At 38.2% G+C, this 22,245-nt stretch overlaps 1 protein-coding gene across 6 annotated transcripts in view; it reads right to left on the bottom strand.

The window, feature by feature from the left end:
• Positions 1-310: 310 nt before the first annotated feature.
• C2H2orf76 (chromosome 2 C2orf76 homolog) overlaps positions 311-22,245 on the bottom strand; it is a 115,272-nt gene continuing 93,337 nt past the window's right edge. For all 6 annotated transcript variants that reach the window (XM_060411177.1, XM_060411176.1, XM_060411179.1 and 3 more), the window contains 3 exons: positions 16,358-16,395; positions 9,221-9,302; positions 311-487 (listed from right to left, as the gene is read on the bottom strand). In XM_060411177.1, coding sequence (XP_060267160.1) covers positions 411-487; positions 9,221-9,302; positions 16,358-16,395 — 197 coding nt within the window. In that variant the 3' untranslated portion in view covers positions 311-410. The remainder of the gene's footprint in view (positions 488-9,220; positions 9,303-16,357; positions 16,396-22,245) is intronic.

Consider the following 22,245-nt stretch of genomic DNA (forward strand, 5'->3'; position numbering starts at 1 on the left):
AGACAAAGATAGTAACAGGGGCTCCAATTAGAAAACTTCGGAGACAACACAAAATAAAAGAGAATGACCTTAGTCTTATAATCTTTTTTAAAGAATCCAACATGCAAGTCACCAAAATGACCTCTAATTTAGAGAAACAAATGATAACGAAAGAGCCAACACTCCATGGTGATTTTTGAATAATTATTTCTTTCACTTAAAACCAGATGTTTTTCCCATAAATAAACACATTATTTTACAACAAGAAAGAAGAAAATGAGACCTGCACAAGAGAGAACACACCACAGATTTTACCTCAAACAGCAGAGGCTGGGATTAATTTTTTTAAGTTTATTTGTCAATTTCAGAAACTCACTAGTGGAATAAAGAGCTTAATACAAGTATGCAAAATAGAAAGCTCTGTGAGGTTTTCACCAGGATGAAATGGGATTAGCTTTGTAGTTCTTATAGTCTTCTTCACAGAAGAATGCAATTTCAGTTTCACTGGCTGAAAAAAAGAATAGAAAATGGAAAAAAACTGTAATGTAAAACTAGATTTTAAATAAGTATGGAAATACATATTTCATTGATTTAGTGCTTCCAAGGCCCAAAGTTAGAAAAACAAGTATGGTTTCACATTTCATAAAATCAACAAGAAGTTTAAGTACGAGAATCTAAAATTCAACCAATTTAAAAGTAAAAAGAAAAATTACCAAAAAAATTAAAAACAAGAGTTAACACATGAATCTGGTTTCCAAGAAATCATAAAATTGTTCATTTATAGTCCTCTTGACAATCCTAGAAATAATAAACCATTATTTTTTTTTTCCAAATGTGTTACTCTGGTCCTGAAGGAGGAGGAAAACTCTTTTCTCCCCACTCTGAAATTAGCCTGTAGGTATAATAATTTAATACTTAGAGGATCAGTAGAATATTTTACAGATCACTTTACATTCTCCCTCATGACCCATCAAAATATGTGTCTGAAGAAGTTAATTTTTTGCCCGCTTATGACTAATTCATGAGGCTTCAACAATATGCAAAGTGAAAGACACAAATTGGCTTCTACCGCAATACCTTCAAATACCTCTAATTATTCACAAGGGATATGGCGCAGCTAAAGGACCCACAAAGGTTCAGAGCAGTCACAATTCTTTCAACCTAGCAGGTCAAGGACTCTGTCTTCTAAAACAATAAGTCAGCAACATTATTAATTCAGACTGGAGACAAATCTGATGGAAAGCCTTCCAATTATTAAACATGCAATTCTTTAAGGTGTTGCACCAACAAGTTCCACATTTTTTAAATTAAATCAGAAGTTAATACCGCCTGCTTAGCTTTTACAGAAAGAGCAAAAGGGCCTTCAGAATCTTGACAAGAAAACAGACAAGATTATTTGTAATGAATACTGATCACTCAATTAACATATTCTCTAAAAACAGACAAGTGAAACTCTTCAAGCCAAATAAATAGGATAATCAGGAAGGATGCCAAGGATTACCACTGGTCTCCCAGTTTAAAGCTCTCATCTCTTCATTAGAATTTATCACAGAAGAATGAAATTAAAGAGCTTAGCATAACATTTCATTAAAAATGTTTTTGCTGGTTTTAAGTATACCAAATTTAATGTTTCTCAAACCTAAATTTCTGTGGTCTTTACAGAAAATATGGAAATGTTGAAAGAAGAAAATAAAATCACCCAGAGTCTCAGATCTTCATTCCAGCCCTTTTATATATTCAAGATCAAATGAAGATTAATCTTTATAAAAATCATATTACGAACTCTTGTTACAACAAGCCTGAGTGTGTGTGTGTGTAGGCAAGCAGGGAAGACACAGCAGAAAGAAACTGGGAATCGATGAGAGGGGCTGTATAAAAATGCACCCTGGGCAAACGATAAGTTAATGTACAGTTAAATTTTACAAGAAAATGGCATTTAAAATAATAGCTAAGAGCTCTATACTAGGAATTAGTAAAAAGTTGAAAAGGGGGCTTCAAAAAATTCAGTATTCAAAGTTAAGATATTCTGAGATCTATCCTTTAAATAAAAAGCTCCTTTTTGGAAGAGAAGCAAGCCCAAAGGTAGACCTACAAAATTTGCAAGTGATTCTAAAATCCTCCTCCTGATGTTAGGAGAATAAGCAAAAGTCCCCTGTTCTTAATAATCACAATGCAAGATTTCATACACCATGTGCTATTTACATATAGAACTTTACACAGTGCTTTGCCCACACAGCACTTTGCTCAATACACACTAACTGTAATTACAATTTTCACTTAACCGTAGCTGACATTTATCTGCACCCCTTTTGAGAAACTAGTACATCTTACGGCTCTTCAGGATACCAATAATCGGTTTAGGATTAAATGAATGTATAGAAAAAACTGACAAAGCATTCCTGTTTTGACACATAAGTTCTCTTGGGTCTAATTAAGTTATAGATCAATCCATCTTTTATACACTACAGGGTTAAAAATGAGGTCATCTAAGGTAAATATTTTATTTTCAGATGAATGTTTTTTCAGGAAAACTAGATTGACAAATGGGTTAAACTCAAATGGTCCAGGCTGATAAAAATGTTCACCCTTAACAAATTGGAGAATAACACACAAATTAGGAGTTGGCTGGTTTGAACATTCAAAAGAAAGACATAAGGTGGATTTTAAATTTTAGTCATGTTTCTTAAGCAGAATCAGAATATAATGTTTTTTCTTAAATCTACAGAACCCTATTGGAAATCTCTGAGACAATGATTTCACATATTTAGACTGCAAATTTACTTGCCAATTACAGTGAAAACAAATTACAAAAGATTTTCAAGACCTCTACATAATCACCCTTTCCTCCATTATCCCAAATTCTATTTAAAATGGCTCCAGAAGAACCCTCAGGAAGTCTACCACACGCTGGTCCCCTAGGGCTCCTGATTTTAAATTAAATGTGCTGCAGGCGGCAGTGCACTCAGGTGCAGAGTGCCTTGGCATGTGAATGTGAAATGAATGTGCATTCTCAAATCCAATAAATATACCACCAGCTCATCCCTTTGTCTTACTAGCAAATGAAACCAAGTAAGAACGCTCCAAATACATTTGTAGACCATTTTAATACTGACTTTCAAGTTTAATGAAATGAACACAAGCCAGGACATTCAAATGTTGGATATGAAATTAATAATTAAGAATTTTATAATGTTTCCATTACAAAATGCACATATATACACCTTCAATGGGAAAATAATAACTTCAAATTTTTTAAAAGAAGAAGAAAAACCAATTTTAAATGCAAAAATCTCAGGAAAGTTGAGTATAATGAACTTAAACTCCTCAACTAACTTATTTCAATAAACCCATCTATAAACAAGGATTTACTGTATGGCTTCTAAATCCCAAGCTTCATATCAAAGCTGTATGCAGCACAGCAATTGTCGTCCAAGAAAAGAGGCTGAGAAATGTGTCCTGACTGTAGTACAGACAATTAATGATCAGAGCAGGCTGTAATGTGAATAATAACTCCAGATTATTGGCCAAAAAAAAAAAAAGCCAAGAAGGGCAAGGTGTGATTTCTGCAGCAATTTGACACCAAAAGGACAAAGTTTCACTGTCTCACCTGGTCCAGGAGTCATCCTTGCAAGTTTCACCAAAGTATAATCTAAGAATCATTCAAAACCATGCCCACAGCTGTGTTATATTTCTAACTTTTTACCAAAGGAGGTCAACAATCCAACAAGTAGTTCCAAACAACCATGTGTCTTTTATTTCTTATTTGCTTGAGATTCCGTTTTCAAGCTGGTTGAGAAAGATTTCAAACTATAGTTTGGAGAAAACAAATATAGAGATAAGTCTGACCTTTGATAGACTGGACACTGTGATTTCCACATCAGCATGCAAAGTGAAAGTGTTAGTTGCTCAGTCGTGTCCGACTCTTTGTGACCCCATGGACTGTAGCCCTCCAGGTTTCTCGGTCATGGAATTCTCCAGACAAAAATACTAGAATAGGTTGCCATTCCCTTCTCCACGGGATCTTCCTGACCAACGGATCAAACCCGTGTCTCCTGTATCAGCGGGCATATTTTTTACATCTGAGCTACCAGGGAAGCCCGAGGGGAGTGCAAAAAGGAAGAATCATGTCTGGAAGGTTCCTTCTGATCTTCTTCCTCTGGGATCCCAAATTCCCTGGGCCTACCACCTATTTTAGCAAGTACCAGATCATCGCTGCTATGATGTTAACATGAACAGCCGGTTAAACACACTGTCAAAGCAGGAAAGCATGTATGCCCCCAAGATATTACTACCTAAAAAGAGAATGGGAAAGGGACTCAAACCTTCAGGAAACACTAATCATATATGAGCCTGATAAAGAAGCGGAGCCAAGGAAGCCTACAATCTGAGCTGCTTAGCCAAGGTCACCGAGAGGTGCCGGGCACCAAGACTGGGTTTCGGCTGTAGGCAGACAATAGAGGAGCGACACACAAAGTGGAAACAAGCCACAAGGGAGCTGGGGAGTTAGCACAAGATGTGGCCTGACGCGGACTCTTCCCAGAGGTGAGCACTTAGAGTTTGCCAGACTGTATCTTGCTCTAAAATATTTCCGGTAAAACATAACTGACTTTAGAAGAGTTACCCTATCTCAGTTTCTTTCCTAAACCGGAGACGATTCAAAAGACAGCAATCGTAGAATCCAGCAAAATGAAAGAGATAAAATATAACCCCAAAAATATTTAACATGAAAATTTATTACCTAGGGGAATTAGTCCATAAAACTACAACTGTTAACAACAAGATCTTTAAATTATAAACAACAATTCTAGGTAAGGCCTTCTTCCTTCTTCCACAAAACAAATCTTTTTATTGATGTATTTTAGGACGAAATCCACAAGCAAAAACCTCCCCTGATGTCAAGCGTAGAATATACAATTGGGATCTGCAATGCAGATAAAAGGCTAGAGAATTTCTTGGTGAGAAAAGAAATCTTCAAACCAGTTTGTTCCCCTAATTTCCCCCCTTACAGTCTCTTTTCCTTTCATGATTTTTACAGAAAAGTCATAATGATACATTTGTTACACTGGCCTTATTCCCATGGCAACTGGCTGTGATGGCAGAGTGACAGCTCTACAGCAAGATCAAGTGGTAAGAAGGGAGAAAGCGATGACTTGGAATTTTTCTCCTAAAACCTCTTAAAAACCTAACCAGGCACAGCACCAAGGGAGGGAAAATTCCCTAGAAAAATCACACATTTCAAGTACTGCTTTTACAACTCTACTCCCACTTAGAATTTTTTGTTGCTCTCCAGGGGCCATCACCTCCTTCCCCATGAGTAGTAACTGTGGCTTGTTCTCAAGGGTACAGAAACACTGCTCTCAGCAACAAAGGGGAACATGCAGAAGAGGGGGTTGCTCCCAACAGGGATGGCAGACACCCTCAACCAGAGCTACAGACTTGCCAGGGCATGAGAACAGTTTGAAGTAACCTGAAACCAGTGGAGAACTCATGAAAACGATCCAATTCTGATCGAAGATCTATATCGCCTTAAAACAAGAATGACCAAAAAAAAAAAAAAAGTGATTTGATTTATACCTTTATAGGTGGTTTGTTATATAAGTCTGAAATTGATGACAATTAAACCAACAACTTGAGATTTTAACAAATTCAAAACATTTGCCAACTGCTTTCTCCAAAATGGTTTCCAAATAAAATGAAGTGTTTTTGAGGGCGTTTACATGCATTGCTCCAGATGTTTTCATATACATTCTTTTACTTAGCCCTATGACAACCGTCTGAAATAGGTTTATTATTTCTGTTTCATTTTACAGAAATCAAAGTAGAAGTTCAGAGAGTCTAAATGGCTTCCAGAAGGTCACAGATACCGAGCCATCATTCAAACCAATTTTCCCTAAATTTAGGAGTTGATTCCTTAAAATTGGGCCCTTACTTTATAAGTAATACATGTAAATTATACAAGAAAGTTTAAATTACAAGAACAACTAGATAAAATGGAGAATAAAGGGAAAAAAAAAAACAATTGCTAGCAATGCCACCACCCAGGGAAACCATTTTTATAATTTTAGTATATGATCTCTTCTTCATATACATATGAAAGAAAGTGAAAGTGAAGTCGCTCAATCGTGTCCGACTCTTTGTGACCCCATGGACTGCAGCCTACTAGGCTCTTCTGTCCATGGGATTTTCCAGGCAATAGTACTGGAGGGGATTGCCATTTCCTTCTCCAGGGGATCTTCCCAACCCACGGATCAAACCCAGGTCTCCCGCATTGTAGACAGACGCTTTACCATCTGAGCCACCAGGGAAGTCCTCATATACATATACAGACATGTAAATACATACATTTAAAAATAATAATGGTATCACACAATACATTTTCTATTTCCATTCAATAAAGCTCTACATCAATGAATCTCAAACCAGGAAGGTGAAAGATAACACTTCTGAACGTGTATCACAACCTTGGAGGAGTCACAGAGTTGAGGAAGCACTTTTCTGTTGGCTTGGTAATAGAGATGACAGAAAATTACTTAGTAAGGTTGAGAAAGTCTTACTGATCAAATTGATCAACAAAGTTAGAGGTAATACACCTTCCCAACAGTAGTACAAGAGAACATCCATTTTCTAACATTCCTTCAGATACAACCACTGTTCTTTGTGTCTGCTAGTCTTAAATTATTGCTTGTCTAAGGTCACCCAGACAGTACGTGGCAGTCAAGCTGCTAACCCAAGCACTCTGACTTCAGCCTCTAATTCTTAATCACTAGAGTAGTAAAGTACATAAAATTTAGTCTCTATTTTCATGTATATTGCTCTCATTACTAATAGGGCTGAACTATTTTTTATGTTAGCTATTTCTTCTTCTGCTGCTGCTGCTAAGTCACTTCAGTCGTGTCTGAATCTGTGTGACCCCATAGACGGCAGCCCACCAGGCTCCCCCGTCCCTGGGATTCTCAGGCAAGAACACTGGAGTGGGTTGCCATTTCCTTCTCCAATGCATGAAAAGTGAAAAGTGAAAGGGAAGTTGCTCAGTCGTGTCCGACTCTTCGGAACCCCATGGACCACAGCCTACCAGGCTCCTCTGTCCATGGGATTTTCCAGGTAAGAGTACTGGAGTGGGCTGCCGTCGCCTTCTCCGAGCTATTTCTTCTATCAGTAGTTTATTTCTCTTTTTTGTGCTAATTATAAGACCTCTTTATAAAGTCAGGCTTTCTTTGTCATATATGCTGCAAATATTTTTTCACAATTTATTGCTTCTCCTTTTAACTCTGTTTATGTGGTCAAATCTATCATTTCTCCCTGCTTTATGGCTTCTGGCTTCAAGGGCATGCCTAGAAAGCTCTTCTCCCCAAGATTATGAAACTACTGACCTGCATTTTACCTAAAACCTTTTTTACATTGCAAACATTTAATCTATATAGAATTTATTTTAGAGTAAAGACTAAGAACTTAAGTTTTATTTTCTCAAATGTTTTGGCAATGGGCCCAACAGTTTCTGGCTAATTCATTCTTTTCTCCACTTATTTGAGATGTCAAAATTTTTTCATACCATGAAACTGCTTTTTAGTTGGTTTTTGAATTTTCCAGTCTTTTCCATGGAGCTGTCAATTTCTGTATAAATGCTTCTGCTGCTGCTAAGTTGCTTCAGTCGTGTCTGACTCTGTACGACCTCACAGACGGCAGCCCACCAGGCTCCGCCATCCCTGGGATTCTCCAGGCAAGAATACTGGAGTGGGTTGCCATTTCCTTCCCAATGCATGAAAGTGAAAAGTGAAAGTGAAGATGCTCAGTCGTGTCTGACTCTTAGCGACCCCATGGACTGCAGCCTACCAGGCTCCTCCATCCATGGGATTGTCCAGGCAAGAGTACTGGAGTGGGGTGCCATTGCCTTCTCCGGCCTGTATCAATACCAGTCTGTTATACTAGGTACAGTTTTACGCTTAATAAGCAGTTAAGTGCTACTTGCTGTAATAAAATAAGCACCAAATTAAGAAGAAATAAATGCCAAATTAAACATTGTTTTTTCAGATAACAGCAATCAATCTTAGTCACAATATGGAAAGACACTAAATCTAGCCAGGAGTATAGACTTAGACACAGAAAACAAGTCTGAGATTATATAACATGGCATTCAAAATGATATCTAAGTTAGAGAGGTCAGGAATCCACTTCAACCACATGTGTCATTTAAAAATGACTTCCTGACAGATGCGACAATAAAACACCTGTCAAAAAAATGTAAGGATTCCTAACATGGACTTCGTGGACCTTGCTACTGCCAAGTCGCTTCAGCCGTGTCCGACGCTGTGCGACCCCATAGACAGCAGCCCACTAGGCTCCTCTGTCCCTGGGATTCTCCAGGCAAGAACACTGGAGTGGGCTGCCATTTCCTTCTCCAATGCAGAAAAGTGAAAAGTGAAAGGGAAGTCGCTCAGTCGTGCCCGATTCTTAGCGACCTCATAGCAACCCCATGGACCTTAAAGTGTCCCTTAACCAGTGCATATAAAAAATTAGAAAGTAAGTGTGATTTGTGCTGCTTCATTATGTCAGAGGCATAATGCCTTCAACTGCTCACATTTCTCTCAAAACCTTCGCTGTACTACCACATCATCTCTAAGTATACATGTAAGTAGAATTACAGTGACATCTAATGGTCACAACACATGTCACACAGCATTTCTTTAAAACAAAACTGCATGCATATTCCAAATGGAAAGGTTAAATCAGGCAATTTTTCAACTGCATACCATAGGCTCCTATTTGAAATTCCATGACTTGGTCGGCTCACAGTGATTTGGATAACTATCAGAAACCACGCTGCTTGTTATACAAACAACATCTCACTTCATTATTCCACGATACTTCTACTGGGCCCTTTTCTCTTAAACTATCAGCTCAAATGAAGCTGATATGAGTAAGTAGGTTATTAAGTGAGTAATAACCTGTCAATCACTTAAAATAACCCTCAGCAGAATTCTGAGCATACTTTCTAGAAAGAACTATTTGCATGTTGAACGCTGGGAAAGCAGATATCTACTGCCCTCAGTCAAACGATCTGAATGTACATCATTCTTGTCCTTCCCCTCTGAATAACTATCAGGTAGTGTAAAGAGCACCAAGGGTAGCATTTACTTTGCATTAAGTTATCTGAATATAATCAGCCAGACATCACCATCCAGGCCGGGAAAGACAGTGCCCCCTCCAGCCCCACATGCACACACACACACACACACTTTCTCACCAATTCCAGCTGCTTTCAGGGTACTATCTTCTTTTAACAGGAGTCTGTCATCGTCTTCCAAACTCAACACAAGTTCATTTGTCTAGAAAGAAAAAAAAATCCACTTTTTACCAGTACTTTTATTAGTTTCACATTTGGTGAGATTCCTCAAAGACAAACGAATTGATACTTTGGGTCACAGCAATAATCCAAGTCACATTTTGCTCCCATCGCTATAGGGAAAGCAGTGAACAGGTACATAGTGAGTGCTTCCTAAATACACACTACATAAAGCACTATGGAGACAGGGCTAGAACACAGAGCTTTTGTGCTAGAGCTGGGTTAAAATTCAGGTTCCACAAATATCCAGCTGTGTGGTCTCAATAAATTACATAGCCTTAGGAAAAAAAAAAAGTAGGGGTAGCAACGCATCTTCTTACTGCCATGTGGTGAGGATGGAGAGAGATGCAGTATATAAAACCCCCAGTGCAGTGTCAGTCACATAGGGAGCAGTGTCAGCTGTCAGTGTTCTGTTTCATCATCATCTCATCCTCACAATACCCCAGGAGGATTCAGAGAGGTTAGCACACAGACTGAGGATGTGATCAGGGGACTAAGGTTCTGTTAGTGGAAACACTGACGGAAACCGCCCACCCTGGTCAGGCACTACAGTAACCATTTGCGTGATTTTACAACAGCAGATCTTAGTAAGGAAAACAGAACTAACAAGCCACTATCAACTGGAAGCATTTGGGAAAGGTCAAAAGGAGATGCCACATCTCCTATCAATCTCCCAGAATCCTTCTCACTGGAATCCATCTTGGCTGAAGAATGCTTGCTCCACCAGGAAGGACCCTGAGTGAGAATGACTGGCCAGAGACAGCCCAGAAGCTAATCTCATCACCACAGAACCTGGGACTGCAGGCCACATGGCAGAGCAGTGCCCCTGGGCTCCCTTACCCTCCTGCTCTTCACCCGGGAGCCCTTCCCAGTAAAGCCTCTTGCTGTGTCAGCAGGTGTGTCTCCTCGGACAATTCATCTCCCAGTCTTAGACCAGAGCTCAGTCTTGGGTCCTGGTAGGTGTCCCTCTTCCTGCAACAGATCCAGTTTTGACCAGTCTGACTTCTGAGAGAAGCAAGTTTGCCTTTACTGAAAGCTCACGTATTTAAAAACCCTGCTCCAGCTAACAAACACTTGGTCCCAAGTCCTGTTAACTAACATTTCTCTTTGTGATTTAGGGAAAGTGTGCTCTCCAATGCTACTCACAAATCCACTTAAACACCATAAATGTTGATCCTGCCTCTAAACAGCACCTAGTAGTGAGCACTCGCTGGGCACACAGTACCACCTGTCAACCAGAACGCAGTTGTTTAGTACCAGACTCTCTTTCCAGAATATGGCTGAGAGGGAGGCTCAGAAGAAAGGCCTTCTCAGCAGTCAAAAGAGCCACCCTGGGAGGCATGCTCCACAGCTTTACGCACTAGAAAGAGCACAGGGGCTTAAACGTGCACAGATTAAAAGAGGGGACAAACTTTACCGAAGAAATCATTTTAGAATGGGCAATACATATTCACAAGACAAAATTCTCCAAGTACATATGGATAGAATGAGATGTAGGCTCCTCCCTCCTCCACCCAGCTACCCACCTTTCCTCCAGAGAATTTGTACTAATTCTTATGCATCCTTCCAGAGACTGTCCTTTTACCTTCCAGAGACTGTTGCTGTACATGTACATGCAGGCAGAGATGTGCCTATAAACCTTTTCACACAAACGGTGGCATGGTATATGCTGTATTATAACTTCTCTTTAAATATCTTAAAGTCATTCGGATACAATGAACTTACAAAACAAGACTTACAGAAAGAGACTCAGAGAACAAACTTATGGTTTCTGGGGGAAAGGATAGTTAGGGAGTTTGGGATGGACATATTTAAAGTGGATAATCAACAAGGACCTACTGTATAGCACAGGCAGCTCTGCTCAATGTCATGTGGCAGCCTAGATGGGAGCAGGGTTTGGGAGAGAATGGATACATGTATATATATGGCTGAGTCCCTTAGCTGTTCACCTGAAACTATCACAATATTGTTTATCAGCTATACCACAATACAAAATTAAATATCTTAAAATCATTCAAAATTAGTTTAAGAGCTGCATCATAATTTATCAAGGCTATAGTATATTCCAGTGGAAGGATTAACACTCTCTCTGTCCCTACTGATGGACATTCAGGTTGTTTCCTATCTCCTATCCTACTCAGTCCTGCATCAAATGTCCTTGTCCATGTATCATTTGGTATATGTACAAGTTTTGTCTGTAAGATAAATTCCTAGAACTGTTCGGTCAGAGAGGAAGTACAATTTTTATTTTGACAGATATTTCCAAATTACTCTCCAAAGAAGCAGTACCCATTTATACCACCACTACCCATCACTGGGATTCCCTGGTGGCTTAGATGGTAAAGCATCTGCCTGCAATGCGGGAGACCCGGGTTTGATCCCTGGGTTGGGAAGATCCCCTGGAGAAGGAAATGGCAATTCACTCCAGTATTCTGCCTAGAAAATTCCATGGATGGAGGAGCCTGGTGGGCTAAAGTCCATTCGGTCGCAAAGTCGGACACGACTGCGCGACTTCACTTCACTTCACTTCACCCATCACGGAGAGTCCCTGTTTCCCATACCCTCACCAGCACAGTGTATTATCGAAAGATTTTGATATTGCCAATCTGGCAAATGTAGATTAAGAATAGCATTGTGGTGGTTTAGTCACTAAGTCGTGTCCAACTCTTATGACCCCTGGACTGTAGCCCTCCATGTTCCTCTATCCATAGGATTTTCTAGGCAAGAATACTGAAGTGGGTTGCCATTTCCTTCTCCAGGGGATCTTCCTGACCCAGGGATTGAACCTGGGTCTGCTGCACTGCAGGCAGATTCTCTACCTACTGAACTACCAAGGAAGCCCCCAAGAAGAGTAATTTATATTTATTTGGGTGTGAATAAAGGCTGAGAGGTTAAAGCGTCTGCCTGCAATAAGGGAGACCCGGGTTCAATCCCTGGATTGGGAAGATCCCCTGGAGAAGGAAATAGCAACCCACTCCAGTATTCTTGCCTGGAGAATCCCATAGACGGAAGAGCCTGGTAGGCTACAGTCCACGGGGTCGCAAAGAGTCGGACATGACTGAGCGACTTCATTCAAAGGTGTGAATAGTTTCTATTTTTTAATAAACTTGTTGGATAATTTTTTAAATGGAATTGTGGAATATTGTTACATTCTAAGAAAACTAGGCTTCCTTGAAGGCTCAGATGGTAAAGAATCTACCTGAAATGCAGGAGACCTGGGTTCAATCCCCAGATCAGGAAGATCCTCTGGAGAAGGGAATGGCTACCCACGCCAGTCACAAAGAGTCAGATACAACTGAGTGACTAACACTCACTTTTCACTAAGAAAATTAGGTCTTTTCTGTAATACAAGTTAGAAAATCTCCCAGTTTTCCTTTGTTCCTTCATTTTCCTTCTAGTGCCTTTTTTTTTAAAATTTTTCTATCATATTTGAAAAGACCTTCAGTGTAAGGTTACTTTAAAATCCCATGTTTCCTTAAAATATTTTAATTAACTTCACCTTTTAAACTTCTAATCACAGAGTATTTCAAACATAAAATGCATGCAGGATAGTACAATGAACCCCTCATGTACCTAACACCCAACTTGAGCAGATTATCCACTCATGTTAATCTAGTTAATCTCTATCCTTACCTATGGGTTTCATCTTAGACTTCTTTGAGTATTTATTTTGGCATAAGGAAAAGGATATGGATTCAACTTAACTGTTTTTTAGTTGTTCCAGTAATATTTACTGAATCCTCCATATTTTCCCCATAAATTTGAAATGCAATGTTCACTATATACTAAATTTCCATATATAATTGGGTCTATTTTTGGACTTCTGATTCTGTGTCTTTGAACTAAAAGTTCATGTGACAGTACCACACTGTTTTAGTTACTATAGTTTTACCATATGTCTTAATGCGCCAGGGTTAGTCACTTTCATTTCTCTCTCTTCTGACTATTCTTCATTATTTATCTTTTGCATGTTAGTTTTATAATCAGTTTCTTTAGCTTTTATATACACACCACATACACACACACACACACACATATACAAATATATATACACACACCACTGTTACTAGAATTTTATTTGGGTGGCATTAAATTTGTCAATTAACTATGAGAGAACTGACATCTTCATACTGTTGCCTCTTCCCATCCAAATACCCTTTACATTTCCACTTAAATCTCATCTTATATCCCTCTTTGCATGTTTTTCTTTTTTGTTAAATTAAGGTGGAATTTCATATAAAGATAGCACATAGTTCTTAAGAGAAGTTCAGAGTCTGGACAGTCTCAATGAGTCTGGACAACCAAATAACCTCTCTGCAATTTTAAAGTTTTCTTCTTAAAGATCTTGCATATTTCTTACAAAGTTTACTACAGGGTGTGACTTCTTCCTTTCATAAACTTTTAACAAGGATAGCTATCCAGTTTCCAAACTCACAAAATGTAAAACAGAAATTGGGTTATTTCTTTCAAATCTTTTTTATAGGAATTATTATGACTTTACAAGTAGCCTACTGATTATACCCCATACTACACACATAGACTCACAAGTACATTTTCTTGCCAAAATAAACCATACTATAATAATTACTTGCACTGGACTACTGATTCATTCAAGAAACACTGAGCTCATCGTCCAAACAGGAGGCTTGGTGGGAAGGTATCCAGTCACTTTTTTATTGTGGTGATGGCACCAAATTTCTGTGGACACCTGGTAATTTCAATTAAGAAAGTCTAAACCTAGAAATTTGGGGAAATGGGGAACATGCCTTTTGTGAACAAGTTCATTAAGATACAGGAGTTAGTTGGAAGTTTCTCCCTTTGGCTAAGGAAGAAGACTAAAATTACAGCAGGGTTAGAAAACCGACAGGCTGGGCCAGTGACGTCTACAGGCCTTGTAAATGGGAAGTAGACGCACATGCAAAAACGAGAACCACGGCTGGCAGTTGGAAAAGGCACAAAGGAGGGACATGTGGGTAAAAGTTTTAAGTCTTAAAACTGTATCTCTAAAAATATATTGACTCCTTCCTTACAAAAGTTAAAGAGGAAATCTGAAGAACTATCTCTTAACTGGGTTTTCCTGGTGGCTCAGGGGTAAAGAACCCCTGAGCAGGGGACATGGGTTCCATACCTGGGTCTGGAAGATCCCCTGGAGAAGGAAATGGCAACCCACTCCAGGATTCTTGCCTGGGAAATCCCATGGACAGAGGAGCCTGGTGGGGCTGCAGTCCATGGGGTCACAAAACAGTTGGACACAACTTAGCAACTAAATAACAACAATCTCAACTAGAATCTCTATAATTTAGATGAGAAGTTTATAAAGCCAGATTCCAGAAACCTCCTCAGTGACTCAATTTGTTTGGAGAATCTTTAAGTAAATACATTGCTCAACTGAAAAATGGGCTCTAATTTCACAACTCTAATGTGCCAAGATGGAACATATGTTTTAAATATAAGAAACAATTCTAAGATATTTCCAACTATAGCAGGAAAACTTTCTGATTTTTTTAAATATCATAATACTGATTAATCTGAATATTATGAACTAGGTCTTCATTAGGATAAAGGAATACTCTACTTATTATTCCCTTTTAGGAAACATGAGCATATGAGCAAGCTATGATATAAATGCAACACTAAATGGAGGATGACAACCTTTTTAAAGAGCCTATTGTTTCATTTTAACTTCATTTATTTTCTTTCTACAATAAGATCAAGATTCCTACTCTCCACATTTTAAGGACAAGCCTAAAAACAGTCCTGGCTTGGACAAGAGAAAATGGATGGAGTCCGTGACCAGATACAATTCTAGCATCCATACAAAGTAAAGACTCCATACCATAGTCACAGACATACACAAGCACCAAATTTCAAAGCATTTGACAATTGGATCCTGTCAAATTTGTATACATAGTCCTTGGTATAGAAAAATAAAGTTACTGGAAAGAACCAGCTTGATTTTAGCCCAGGGAAACTGATTTCAGATTTCTGACCTCCAGAACTGTAAGACAGTAAATGTGTGTTGTTTTAAGCCACAGGGGGGAAAAAAAATTGAGTTACTAATCCACAGTCAACAGATATATCCTTATACCATCCTCTTTATGATCTCTTGCTATACGTTTATTTGAAAGCTGACGGAGTTTATGGGGGGCATCATCTATGAATAGCAAAGAGAATGAAATTAAGTGAATCCATAAATAAATACTTCCTTCAAAAATTGTTAGGAAACATTCCTTTGAATGAGGCATTGTGCTAGGTATTGGAAATATGAGGAATAAAATACAGTCCCTTATCCTTGAGTAGTTTCTATAATAGAAGAAATTATTGTTTTAATGAGAAGTCTATATGAGGTCACTGAGATTCAAGAAGAAAGATCACTCTGGTCTATCTAAATGAGATGCAAACATAAAAACATTGTTCTAAAAAAGTATGAAGACGGAAATGTAAACATACTATAAACACATAACTAAGCAGTCCTCTTTGGGGCAGCCCATGTCCTCTGTGAAACTAGTAGGCCTGTTTCTGAGAGCCACAGTACGGGGCCTTAACATACAGAGAGAGTCAAATGAGAGAAAACACGTTATTTTCATAATGCCCTCTTCTGGTATAGAAATAAGAAAATCAAAGAAATTGGACTAAATATAATATTTGATTTCCTTTATTTGTAAGCTGAATTTATTTCAACAAGTTTTATGCTTGTTAAACATTTGCTTGATATACCGGGTTGACCAAAAAGTTCATTCAAGTTTTTCTGCACCAAAAAAACCCGAACAAACTTTTTGGTCAACTCAATATATTAACAACATTTTTTTTTTTAATTAACACTTTTTTAAAAAAGAATCTATTACCAACAGGAATACAATTTAGAGGTGTTTTTTTTTCTTTTAATGGATAAAAGGCTATTTAAAGGGTAAATTCAAAATGAAAAATGCTACTATAATGAAAAATATCTTAGAAGTACACATGTTCATTCATTTATTCACTAAGTCAACCAAAATTGATCACCTGCTATGTGCCAGATACTGTCCATATGAAACATACCTTTGATTTATGTGCTTGATGAACAATCTTCAGTTTATCTGAAAGAAAAAAAAAAAGTTGTCTTTTTACTAAAATTATTCTAACCTAAGTGAAATATACACATTTATGACATAAAATAGGTCACAATGGCTAAAAATAAGCTTACAATGTATGTACACAAGAAAACAAACAAATGTGACTTTTGAATTATCTATTACACTAAGTTACCTATTACACTCTTTTTCTCACTATAAATATATATTGTTTGTTACTAGAGACAAGTTAGAGAAGCCAATAGTAGTTGCTTTTTTTTTTTAAACAAAAGGACCTTGATTAAAGTCAGTTATAATCGACCTGCAAAATTGCATACTGACCTCTCCAAGTGTCATCATGTTCTACATATTTTGCTAATAACTCTTTAAGTTAGAAATATCTTTGCTCTAATATGCTCTGCAACCCCACAATAAGGAGGCAACATTTTTTTTTAGCAGAAAAAGAAATGCTTTGAACATAAACTTTTACCAAATTTTTCTCTCCAACAGAAATTGGTAAGAATTGGGAAGAAAAGAAATGCCCCTTCCCTTGTTAAATCATCTTTTTCACTTGTTTTTACTTCTTAAAAAAAAAAAAAAACAATTTCAATTATTAACAGAAACAACTTCTGCAGGTATTGTTTCCTTAGTGCAGATTTCTTGAGGAAAACAACCTCATAAAGATAAAAATAAGATTTACAAGATTTACATTTGCAGAGTATTTAATGTGTTCACATTGTTTAATGTAATCTCACACAGCCTTAGAAACAAACAGAATTAGCAGCCTCACATTGCACAACAACAAACATTCACTGCACACATACACCATGCCTAAACAAAAAGAATTTAAAAATAAGACAACATCCCCTGTGCTTTAAGAACACACCATCTGACCAGGGTAAATCAGTAATAGATGCAGATGCCAATTAAACGGGAGGCAGGGCTCTGAGAAATCTCTGACTCTTGGCAGCTTGGCAGAGAGACTAGACGTTTGTCCAAGGACACAGAGATGGCAACCAACAAAAGTGAAATCTGACTCTGTGCCCTTTCCACTCCCCAACACCCAGTGTGTTCAGTCCCACAGAGAGTGTAGCAATAACGGCAGGACAAGGACAGGTGAGCAAGGAACACTTCAGCGTTTCTTGTCAAAAACAAAGCGGCAGATTGTTAGAGAGCCAAACACAGTCACCTGAATTCTACCAAAACCATGGTGGTTCTCTAATTTCCTCACAGGTAAATGTGTTCATTTTCCTGCCAATTCATCTGAGTAGTATAGAAACAAGAGGACAAGTGGATGTCAATAAGGTGGACTAATAAGAAAGATACACTATCTACCACCATGGTAAAAGAAAAAGCAACAAGGAAAGAGCACAAAATCAACTGCAGAATGAGGTTTAAATGGCAATAAAAACACATCTGGCAATAATTACCTTAATTATCAATTAACTAAATGCTCCAATAAAAAGACTTAGAGTGACAGATGGATAATAAAACAACAGCTTACAATATGTTGCCTACAAGAGACCCACTTTAGGGTGAAGGACACACATACATTGAGAGTGAGGGAATAGGAAAGATTCATGTATAGAGCTATAAAAGACCACAACTGCCAGAGCACTCCTGAGGGGAAAAAAAACAAAACAGAAGGCAAACCCCCCCAAACTTCGGGAAGGAGTCGATTGATACTATAATATTAACAATACTACAAATCTACAGTAATCAAAACAGTGTGGTACTGGGGTAAAAACAGACATATAGATCAATGGAACGTAACAGAGAGCCCAGAAATAAAACCACACATACAGTCAATTAATCTTTGACAGTGGCAACAGTATAAAAGAGGAAAGTCTCTTTAGCAAGTGATTTTGCCACATGTAAATCACTAAAGTCAGAACACATCCCTACAACATGCACAAAAATAAACTCAAAATGGCTTAAAGACATAAACATAAGACAAGACACCATAATACTCCTAGAAGGGAACACAGACAAAACATTTTCTGACATAAATCGTACCAATATTTTCTTAGGTCAGTCTCCCAAGCTCAGTTCAGTCACTCAGTCATGTCTGACTCTTGGCGACAGCATGCCAGGTTTCCCTATCCATCACCAACTCCCGGAGCTTGCTCAAACTCATGTCCATCGAGTCGGTGATGCCATCCAACCATCTCATCCTCTGTCATCCCCTTCTCCTCCTACCCTCAATCTTTCTCAGTATCAGAGTCTTTTACAGTGAGTCAGTCCTTCACATCAGGTGGCCAAAGTATTGGAGTTTCAGCTTCAGCTTCAGTCCTTCCAATGAATATTCAGAACTGATTTCCTTTAGGATGGACTGGTTTGATCTACTTGCAGTCCAAGGACTCTCAAGAGTCTTCTCCAGCACCACAGTTCTAAAGCATCAATTCTTCGGCACTCAGCTTTCTTTATAGTCCAACTCTCTCATCCATACATGACTACCGGGAAAACCATAGCTTCGATTAGACAGATCTTTGTCAGCAAAGTAATATCTCTGCTTTTAAATATGCTGTCTAGGTTGGTCATAGGTTGCTGTCTAGATTGGTCTAGGTTGGTCTCCCAAGGAAAGAGGCAATAGAAAAATAAATGGGACCTAATCAAACTTACAAGCTTTTGCACAAACAAAAGACAGTTTACATGAAGGGATAAAATATTTGCAGGTGATACGACCAACAAGGGCTTAGTTTCCAAAATATACAAGCAGCTCATACAACAATGACAACAAACCCAATCAAAAAATGAGCAGAAGATCTAAACAGGTATTTCTCCAGAGAAGACAAGAGATGACCAATAAGCATGGGAAAAGATTGCTAATTAACATTGCTAATTATTAGAGAAATGCAAATCAAAACTACAATGAGGTACCACCTCACACCAGTCACAGTGACCATCATTAAAAAGTCTACAAATAACAAATGCTGGAGAGGGTGTGGGGAAAAAGGAACCCTCCTACACTGTTTGTGGAAATGTAAATTGGTGTAGTTACTACAGAGAACACTATGGAATTTCCTTAAAGAATTAAAACTAGAGTTACCATATGATCCAACATTCCCACTCTTGTGTATATATGTGGACAAAACTATAATTCAAAATGATACATGCACTCCTATGATCATAGCAGCACTATAGTTCACAATAGTCAAGACATGGAAACAACCTAAATGTCTATTAACAGTTCAGTTCAATTCAGTCGCTCAGTCGTGTCCGACTCTGTGACCCCATGAATCGCAGCACGCCAGCCCTCCCTGTCCATCACCAACTCCCGGAGTTCACTCAGACTCACGTCCATCGAGTCAGTGATGCCATCCAGCCATCTCATCCTTGGTCGTCCCCTTCTCCTCCTGCCCCCAATCCCTCCCAGCATCAGAGTCTTTGCCAGTGAGTCAACTCTTCGCATGAGGTGGCCAAAGTACTGGAGCTTCAGCCTTAGCATCATTCCTTCCAAAGAAATCCCAGGGCTGATCTCCTTCAGAATGGACTGGTTGGATCTCCAGAGGAAGGGATAAATAAGATGTGGTACATATATGCAATGGAACACTACTCAGTCATAAAAATGAGGTAAACAATGCCATTTCTAGCAACATGGATGCAACCAGAGATGATCATGCTAAGTGAAGTAAGTCAGAAAGACAAATAGCATATGATATCACTTTAATGTGGAATCTAAATATGACAGGAACGAATCTACAAAGCAGAAACAGACTCAAAAACACAGAGAACAGATCTGTGGTTTCCAAGAGCAGTGGGAAGGGACAGACTGGGAATTTTGGGTTTGCTGTTGTTTAGTCACTCAGTCGTGTCCCACTCTTGTGACCCCATGGACTGCAGCACACCAGGCTTCCCTGTCCTTCACCATCTCCTGGAGCTTGCTCAAACTCACACCCATTGAGTCAGTGATGCCATCCAACCATCTTATCCTCTGTCATCCCTTTCTCCTCCTGCCTTCAATCTTTCCCAGCATCAGGGCCTTTTCTAATGAGTCAGCTCTTCAAGTGGCCAAAATATTGGAGCTTCAGCATCAGTCCTTTCAATGAATATTTAGGGTTGATTTTCTTTAGGATTGACTGGTTTGATCTCCTTGAAGTCCAAGGGATTCTCAAGAGCCTTCTCTAACACTACAGTTCAAAAGCATCGATTCTTCAGCACTCAGCCTTCTTTATGGTCCAACTCTCACATCCATACATGACTACTGGGAAAATCATAGCTTTGACTAGACAGACCTTTGTTGGCAAAGTAATGTCTCTGCTTTTTAATATGCTGTCTAGGTTTGTCATAGCTTTTCTTTGAAGGAGCAAGAATCTTTTAATTTCATGGCTGCAGCCACCATCTGCAGTGATTTTGGGGCTCAAGAAAATAAAGTCTCTCACTGTTTCCATTGTTTCCCCATCTATTTGCCATGAAGTGATGGGACCAGATGCCATGATCTTTGTTTTTTGAATGTTTAGTTTTAAGCTAGTTTTTCCCTCTCCTCTTTCACCATCATCAAGAGGCTCTTTACCTCCTCTTCACTTTCTGCTATAAGGGTGGTGTCATCTGCATATCTGAGGTTATTGACATTTCTCCCGGCAATCTTGGGTTTTGTAGATACAAAAATTACATATAGAATGGATGGACAACAAGGTCCTATTGTATAGCACAGGAAATTATATTCAATGTCCTGGGATAAATCATAATGAAAAAGAATACATACACACACACACGTACATACATACATACATATGAGTCACTTTGTTATATAACACAAATTATAAATTAAGTATAATTCAACTAATACATAAAAAAAGATTTTTAAAGATATTTTATGCAAACAAAAAGGATAAGAAAGCAGGGGTGGCAAAATACTCATGCCAGACAAAACAGACTTTTCAACAAAGGCCATAAAGAAAGAAAGACACTATAAAATGATAAAAGAATCAATACAAGAAGATACTCCACCTATTAACAAACTAATATACGTACCCAACATCACACCTAAATATACAAATACCAACAAAGGGAAAAATTGAAGGAATACATTATTTACCATCATGATGATTAATACCCAGATATTTTGATAATTTCATTATCTAAAACTTATCTTTCAAAATAATTTCCATGGAACATAGTTTGAATACATATCCACAGCATGTAAAAAAGGGAACCCACATGTAACTATGCTAATCTGAAGTGGTATCTGAAGGCAGATTCAAGTTTAAGGTTTTTATTTCAAGGCTTGACACTTTGAAAGCCGTGAAAGACAGAACTGAAAAGTTTCATAATTACTTAATCATGCTTTTTATTTCTCTCTTATTCAATATTTAGTATGTAAATTCTTTAAGTCCAATAAATCAAAGTACTTTCGACTCAGTGCCTTTAACTTCTGCGTGACTACCCCTTGTGACCTCACAATTAGTCTCTGAATATTAAAATGCATACACACGGTGAAGATTGTGATTTCAAAGTATTTTATGTCATAAGTTGCTCTAACAAATGGCAGCAGAATTAAAAACCACTCCAGAAATGATCTAGGGTAATTAAAAATTTATGCTTTAAAATGTCTGCACCAATTAACAGAAATATTTATTAGGTGCATCGTAATTCTCAAGTGAAGTCTCAAATCCAAAGTTTGGTGAGTGTCACTATCCTGAAGATTAATAACTGTACCATCTTTATAATGAATAATGAAACCTAGTTTCTTGACTTATTACTACATTTTAAAGTCCATAATTGCAACATACAAAATTACTATGTAACACGCTCAAGTTGCTGCTTTTGTTGTTTAGTCAGCTAAGTAGAGTCCGACTCATTTGCTAAAAGCCCTATGGACTATTGCCCACCAGGCTCCTCTGTCCATGGGATTTCCCAGGCAAGAATACTGGAGTG

The sequence above is a fragment of the Ovis aries genome, chromosome 2 (genome assembly GCF_016772045.2).
Source record: "Ovis aries strain OAR_USU_Benz2616 breed Rambouillet chromosome 2, ARS-UI_Ramb_v3.0, whole genome shotgun sequence".
Lineage (NCBI taxonomy): Eukaryota > Metazoa > Chordata > Mammalia > Artiodactyla > Bovidae > Ovis > Ovis aries.